Source organism: Sander lucioperca, chromosome 17 (genome assembly GCF_008315115.2).
Source record: "Sander lucioperca isolate FBNREF2018 chromosome 17, SLUC_FBN_1.2, whole genome shotgun sequence".
NCBI classification, from domain to species: Eukaryota; Metazoa; Chordata; class Actinopteri; order Perciformes; family Percidae; genus Sander; species Sander lucioperca.
The window spans coordinates 13,778,870-13,786,217 of NC_050189.1; the positions used below are offsets into that span (position 1 = coordinate 13,778,870).

Genomic DNA, 7,348 nt, shown 5'->3' on the forward strand with positions numbered 1-7,348 from the left:
AAAAAAGACAAGTACAGTACAGTAAAGTACAAGTACCTTAAAGTTGTACTCAAGTACAGTACTTGAGTAAATGTACTACTAGTTACATTCCACCACTGATTAATAAAGGGGCCATTCTGCTGCCTAAAGAGTACTTTCACTTTACAAGTAGCCTGCTTTTTTCTGCTAATACTTTTGTACTTTTACCTACTCGAAACAGGGCATTTTTACAGTGTGATATTCATACTTCGACTTCAGAAAAGTACAACCGAAAATGTGCATTTTAGCAGGCTGGAGTCAGTTAACTTTACTATCAGCTGATCGCGTGAACGCCGCTCTGGGCATGCGCGCTTCCAAGAGGCGGTGGTCATCGAGGCGCGGCTGTCAGAGTCAGAGCAGCAGATAGCAGGAAGGTAAAGCTCAGACACGTTCTCAGGTAAGTGGAAAGAATAAAACAATAAACAGGGACATTTTCATTTGCAGTACTACTTACTACTACTTTCACACTTTGTGCGGTTATTTGTAGTGTAAATCAGACACCAGAAGTTGACTTTATGTCGGTGCTATAACTTACCGGGGCGGGGCAGAAAACATTAAACAAGAACCTAAAATAAAATGCGAGACCAATTTTTAACGGTGGCGTTTCTGGTTTTACAGCATTTGTTTAGCACGTTTTACTAAAGTTTCATACATATGAGTGTTGTATTTGAAACTGAAGTGGAAAGTGCTTAGAGTCGTTTGTTTTATTTAGGCTGCCTGTTAGATGTAATGTTGACATTGCATACTAAATCAACAATTTAGGCTAACTATTAGTTAATCATTTAAAATTGGACTAAAACAATCTTCAGTTTCACATAGTTTGTCCTAAATTTCCTTCATGTCTGTTTTTAAATTGTACTTAGTACACAGGTTGTGGTTGCTGATGTTAACAAACTGGCTTTGTTGGAATGCAGTCAAACTAGCGTAGGGTATTCTTACTTCACACAAGTACTGTACGTGTGTCAACATAAACTATGTCTTGCATTCAGGTTCCCCCATTCTATGTAATCAAATGTTCAGTCTATGCTGGACACTTATAATTAGGAATTGCATGAAAACTAAATTGAATTTAGGCTGGCATGAATTGTGGCTGTACTCTCCTGAACCATGATTACATCACTCTAATGAGCAGCCACATGCATCATTCCTGCTGGTCCTTAAAAACCCATATGTCTTCAACTTATGTTTAACACAAATACAGTTCAAATCTAGGACAAGGAGTCATTTTCCCAAATGCTTAAAGAGAACCCCAACTGTACTTATTTAATTCAGTTTTGTCACCAGGGATACTACTCTACATTGAAACCAGTCGTATAAGGTCTGTGACTCTGAAGAGAGCTGTCAAACATGACAACCCTGAAGATGTTGTAGTGATGTTATCAGGGTTGTCCCATCTTAGTCTTGAGTCTAAAGTTTTTTAGCGCAAAGCCTTTATTACGAACCGGAAGTGTGGAGTTTGAAAGTTGAAATGACTTGTAATCCAAATAGGGGTCTTTGACTGTTTACAAATGGTTGAAGCCAACTTGGATTAATTCATTAAAAGAGTACGTCACAGATTTAGCCCTGTACTCTACAACATCGTTAAACTCATGATGGAATTTTTTTTCTTTTAAAAATCAATGTTGCAGAACCTGAGATGTCGCCTTTTGTATTCCATGCATTCTTCTTCTTTGTCAAAACACAAACATGTCTACATTTTCTTTGCCTACATTACTCACAAAAGAATGAAACCATTAGTCAATTATTTAGCAAGTAAGAATGCCATATAGTCACTTGGTTTCATCCTCATCCTAAATGTATGGATTTGCTGGTTGATCCTGTTTTGGCTAAACCAGCAAATTACATTTGCTGCCGCTAGGGTGCGTCTACATTTCTAGGCTACAAAAATGTAGCTACATTTTTGTAGCCTAGAAATGTAGACGCACCCTAGCGGCAGCAAATGTAATTTGCAGCCAGGGTCAGTCTAGCAACTTTCCGTTGGCTTGTGAGCTGGAAAAACCAAATTCTGGTCAGGCCATTCACGTCGTGTATAGAGTCGGTGGGCGGGCTTAAAGGTCCCATGGCATGAAAATTTCACTTTATGAGGTTTTTTAACATTAATATGCGTTCCCCCAGCCAGCCTATGGTCCCCCAGTGGCTAGAAATGGTGATAGGTGTAAACCGAGCCCTGGGTATCCTGCTCTGCCTTTGAGAAAATGAAAGCTCAGATGGGCCGATCTGGAATCTTGCTCCTTATGACCTCATAAAGAGCAAGGTTACCTCCCCTTTCTCTGCTTTGCCCGCCCAGAGAATTTGGCCCACCCATGAGAGAGAGACATCATGCACTCAACTTTCAAACGAGCAAAGTGGCAGTTGGTCAAGGCCACACCCCCACCCTCCACCTTGCCCCCCCCCCCCCTCTCCTCAATAGCTATAGACACAGAAATGGCACATACTAAGGAAAGCTCATTGTGGGACTGGCTCTAATGGCTGTAATTCTGCACCAAGGCTGAATTTCAGGAAAGAGACTTCAGATACAGTATTAGGGGACCACTAAGGTCTATATAAAAGCATCCAAAGAGTAACATGTCATGGGACCTTTAACATAAGGACGGCAGAGTTGCGACGGTTCTGTGTGAATTCCCTGCTACTTGAAAACAAAGAAGATGGCTGCTGCTGCTGGTGAACAGCGGCCTTTCGAATCGGCTTTAGCCGCGACTCTGGAAGACTTAAGCACTGAAGTCATTCTTAAAAAAGGAAGATGTGTTTGGAGTTTTGCTGACCGGATACGGCAAAAGTTTAATCTATCAACTAGCGTTGCTCTAGTTGGCTATGAGTGCAGAGGGAATATGAAAGACAACCGTTTATCCCGCCCCTCGGATTGAGCCCTGCCAATGGTGAGTTCCCAGACCCAACATCTTGATGTGGGTCTGGCTTGTCAGGCTAACATTTTTGGAATTTTTGCTTGAAAAATGACTCAAACAATTAAATTGATTATCAAAATAGTTGCTAATAAATTTGCGTCAATTGAGTTTACTACTTTATTGCAGCTTTCATTTAAATAAAAAAAAAAAATCATCTAAACGCCATCCTCCCTGTAGAAAATGTTGTATATTAGAGATGTTGCCTTTGAAGCACAAGGTGGCAACAAAAACAATGGGATCAACATTTGTCATCTAATGTTTAAGTTCTTAAAACCGTTGTTTTGTTCTTGCCTTCGGCTGATAAAGATCACATTGAATAAAAAGGTTTTTCAGCATGCAGACTTCTACTTAACGTAACTTTGTAACATTGTAACTTTAGTCTACACTTCTGTCTGTTCTTAACCTCCCTCTATAGGTCAGAGTCCTAATTACTGATAATGTCAAACATCGGGCTTATTCAACAGATCCGCAGCCCTCCTCAACCCCCAGCACCGATACTAGGTGAGAGCAACTGAATCATCATAGTTTCATTTTGCTTAGATTTTGTACAGAAAAGATGTTGTAATTGTGCTTTCAGTGTTTCCGCTATATACATTTTTTAGCAGCGAAATTGTTCATGTCATGAAGTCGTAATTACACGACTCTGCAGCACTGTCTGCTCACTGAACTCTTCAGAGTCATCCAGTCTCTCTTCCCTTTGAGGGTGAGCAACCGGAACAGTGACAGGACGTCATCACCGCCCGCTGCCTCTCTCTCTCTGTCTCTCTCTCTCTCTCTCTCTCTCCCCCACGTCCGCTCTTCATCCATATAGGCCTACTCTGGCTCAAAAGAATACGGGCGGCCATCAAATTATAATATTATATATTCTCGAAATAATTTCAATATTGAGCCATGGCACTGAAAATCTTTGAGATAACACAAAGCTATAATTTCTGTAGCCTACTCCAAAACAACAGACTCCCAGAATGCCTTTCTCCCGACTCACGTTCCACTCTCCACAGCACTGCTCTACAGACAAGAAGTCACCTTGTGAGATCGATAATGTTGTGAGACACTTATAATAACAATCTGAGCCTGTTAGAGGCAAAAAACAATCACTTTTAGTGGACATAAATCGGGGGTGCATAATTGCCCCATTAGGTAACATTGCAGCCCCGTTCGCAAGGGCCGGTCACTGCGTTCTCGCTCAATACTGGACCAATTTCAAAGATCAGTCTATTAGACACAAATACATGCACGATGCACATACACGAAATGGTTACCCTGTAAATCACCTGTTTCACGTATCCTAAGGTGGCATCTATTTGCTGGATTTTTCAATAGCAGTTGTTAGCTAGCAAATAAGCCCATTGATGGCAATGTTATTGTTCATATTTTGGCACAATATATATCCTAATAGAATTCTTTCTTCTTGCAGCATGTTCAAAGTTGTTTTTATGTGTCATGCCCATTGCGCAGATTGCAATTGGTGAGTGATTCATATTTACAGACATTTTATTTGTTTGTTTCACTGAAATGTCATATTTTAAATGTTGGAAAGTCTGAATTTTTTTCTGCACTCGTGAATAAATTACATGTGACTAATCTGCTGTAGTCACCCATGTGTCCAAAAGGTGCGGTACATCTGGATGACTGTCCGCGGCAGCGCTACATCCCCATCTATTTAATTGTGGTGGGAGTCTTTGGCCTGGTGCTGGCGGTGCTCTCCTGCCTGCCCTGCGCTCAAAAGACCGAAGACAGCGGCTCCAACCCACTCAGTCAAGTCTGCACAGCTTGGAACTCGTTGACATCTTCCTTTCTCTTCGGCTGGTTTATTGCTGGTGAGTTTAAATAGGTTGAACAATGAGCTCACAGTAGGAAGCACGACCAAAAATAGTGCAAGTGACATCATACCGTGCTCAAGGGAAATACTTGTTCTGGCCAACAGTCAAACCACTATTCTAAATTTATATTCAACATTTTGACAACAACACAAACTACAGCCTCTTAAATTATCACAATACTAAAACAATTTCAAGTTTCAAGAGCTGTTGTATTAGACTGCCAGGTGTACCTAATAAATACTAATTTGCAGGTTCTCCCTCTCTCTTCTCTTCGCTGCAATATGCCTCCTGAAGGTGCCCCAGTTGGAGAATCGACACACTTTAGTTACATGTATCAGCCACTAGATGCCCATATATGTCTGCTAGAGATCCCACTCCCTTTTACGAAATTGACACAGCTGCACACAAACCCATAAGGCCGGCTACACACTGCCTGCGTGGCGTGAGCGTGGCGTTTCTCTTGCGTGTCAGCTGCGTGAATATTTCTATGTCTTTACACACCAGAAACGTGTCTGACGCGGCGCTGCTGCGTTTTCGGCGCGCCTGAGATGTGTATGTCACGCAGCAAGTGTGTAAGCTCTAACCTGTTAACATAGGAGCCGAAATATAAACGGACACGCCACGCAGCTGACACGCTCACGCGACACATCCAGTGTGTAACCGGTAGCCTAAGGTATACATGAAAAATGGCGCAAGCCATTGTAAACAATGGGTTTCAGAGCGTAGCGGTGCTGTTGCAGCCTTTTCTAACAAAGTCTAACAATCGAGGAGTCATATGCACAGAAGATGACACATGAAAAGAATGGGTTTTTTAACACTAGACCAAATTGCACAATGTTTATTAAAGTTAGATTAGAATAAATATTTATATTGTAATGTCTGTGTATAAAATTAGATAGATACACAATGTATTTATTTTCTGAGTTTCTTTATCGTCTAGGTAATGTTTGGATATACTCTATTTATGAGCCTAACTACAACAAGAATACAACTAATGTGGATCCCTACTGCGACCGGACCCTCTACCTGTTTGCCTTCTGGACCACCACCTTGGTCTACATCCTCCTGGGTCTGTTCCTGGTGGGCGGCTGCTGTGTCCTCTGCTGCTTCTGCCTGTGTGGCCGAGCCAACCCCGTCAACAATGTCTAGGGACAAACAAACGAATGAGGAGACAGGATGCATCTCATGAGGCTGCACACAATGGGTTGGCTGCTAAAAGTTCATACATTGCAACACAATACTAATATGTCTTATCTTAACATCTATCATGTTTCATAATGTCACTTCTAGTTGCACAACCTTTGTTTTGGCAGCCCCAGTAGATACATGCCTAACTCCAAGATGCTGTACGTTTTACAATGATTATAAATAACGTCTGTGTTTTCTCAATGCTGAGCCTTTTCTACCTCCTGCCGAAGCTGCAACACATTCTGTTAGTAGTAATCTTCTCTCACTTCCTGTCCAAAAGATGTATGAGATGTATTGTTTACATGTTGAGCCAGGGATTGGGTTTAAACTTGATGCAGAGTAAAGAATAATATGATAAAATGTCTGTTTTTAGTGAGTTAATTTAGACTTTTTTTGTACTTTAATGCTCATGATTGTTGACAATTTGTCAAGTTTTGTAAAGATTGTTGACAAGCACTTTACTGTAATAGACAGTGGTTTCTTATACATCATAAGCCTATATTTAATACTTTATGATGCCTATGCCTATTGGTTTGTTCCTTATTTAATCACACCACTAAAATTAGTCTACAGATCAAACTGTATCCGATGAGTTTTTACTGCTAGAAGTTATATACTAACTATTAAGATCACATACAGTATATTAACCATGATACAATCAAAGATATGTTGTATTTTCTTACCTGAGGAATTCATTAAAATAGAAAGAAATGTGTTATATGGGAACTCTGCAAAAGAGGGAATACTTTGAACACTTGCACAGACTGCTTTGGCACTCTGTTAAACTGTCTCCTTCTGCTTGCAAGAGAATAATAAAATAACAAAGACAACTGCAGTGTTTCAGACTATCTTTATTTCCAGCTTCATCACCGAACACCAGAGAGATTTTCCACAACAGAACACTCAGGTTAGTTACTAGGATGGAGAGAAATAAGAAGTAGAGTCTTCATAAAACTAAAATAGCTATTTTATTTTAACTCCTGCCAAATAATCAAATGGGGAAATCGTGATGTAGTCTTAATTCTCTGTCTACAATTAGCTTGCAAATATGTTACAGCCTCCTGCTAAAATTTTAGATTAGCTTGCAAAAACATGATGAAGGAAATGCAACATCCATGTAAGACTTGTTAAAGCTGCTCATGGCGAAACCTGGAAACTTTAGAGCAGGTGATTCCACTCAGTAGATGATGGGTGCTAAAGGCAGTTGAAAACACTGGGGGACTTCTACAACCATTGTTTCTGATGTACGTGACCACACCAGCCCAGGTAATACACCCAAACAATGCCTCATATGTATCAGTTACATAGCAACAGATCTAACACATGAATAATTGCTATTTCACTTTTCCTTTCCCCAGCTTGAAATTCTGACTTATTTAAACACAAAAAAATGCATTTCTTGCAGGAAATGCTTGT

The 7,348-nt window shown here is 40.5% G+C and overlaps 1 protein-coding gene across 3 annotated transcripts; it reads left to right on the top strand.

Moving 5' to 3' along the window:
- The first annotated feature begins 324 nt into the window (after positions 1 to 324).
- Positions 325 to 6,764, top strand: LOC116048977 (transmembrane protein 272-like). Of its 3 annotated transcripts, none has more exons than XM_031298289.2 (5): positions 325 to 415; positions 3,337 to 3,422; positions 4,339 to 4,389; positions 4,535 to 4,741; positions 5,685 to 6,764. In XM_031298289.2, the coding sequence occupies exons 2-5, from the start codon at positions 3,359 to 3,361 to the stop codon at positions 5,891 to 5,893; spliced, it is 531 nt and encodes a 176-aa protein (XP_031154149.1). In that variant the 5' UTR covers positions 325 to 415; positions 3,337 to 3,358; the 3' UTR covers positions 5,894 to 6,764. The 3 variants fall into 3 exon arrangements, with proteins under 3 accessions (XP_031154149.1, XP_031154151.1, XP_031154150.1); XM_031298291.2 differs by having other exon boundaries at positions 331 to 415; positions 4,516 to 4,741; XM_031298290.2 differs by lacking the exon at positions 4,339 to 4,389 and having other exon boundaries at positions 331 to 415.
- The last annotated feature ends 584 nt before the right edge of the window (positions 6,765 to 7,348 follow it).

Coding starts and splice junctions, on each gene's coding strand:
- LOC116048977 (XM_031298289.2), top strand. CDS start 3,359: ATGTCAAACATCGGGCTTATTCAACAGATCCGCAGCCCTCCTCAACCC. Junction 4,390..4,534: donor CATTGCGCAGATTGCAATTG/GTGAGTGATTCA, acceptor TGTGTCCAAAAG/GTGCGGTACATCTGGATGAC. Junction 4,742..5,684: donor CTTCGGCTGGTTTATTGCTG/GTGAGTTTAAAT, acceptor TTTATCGTCTAG/GTAATGTTTGGATATACTCT.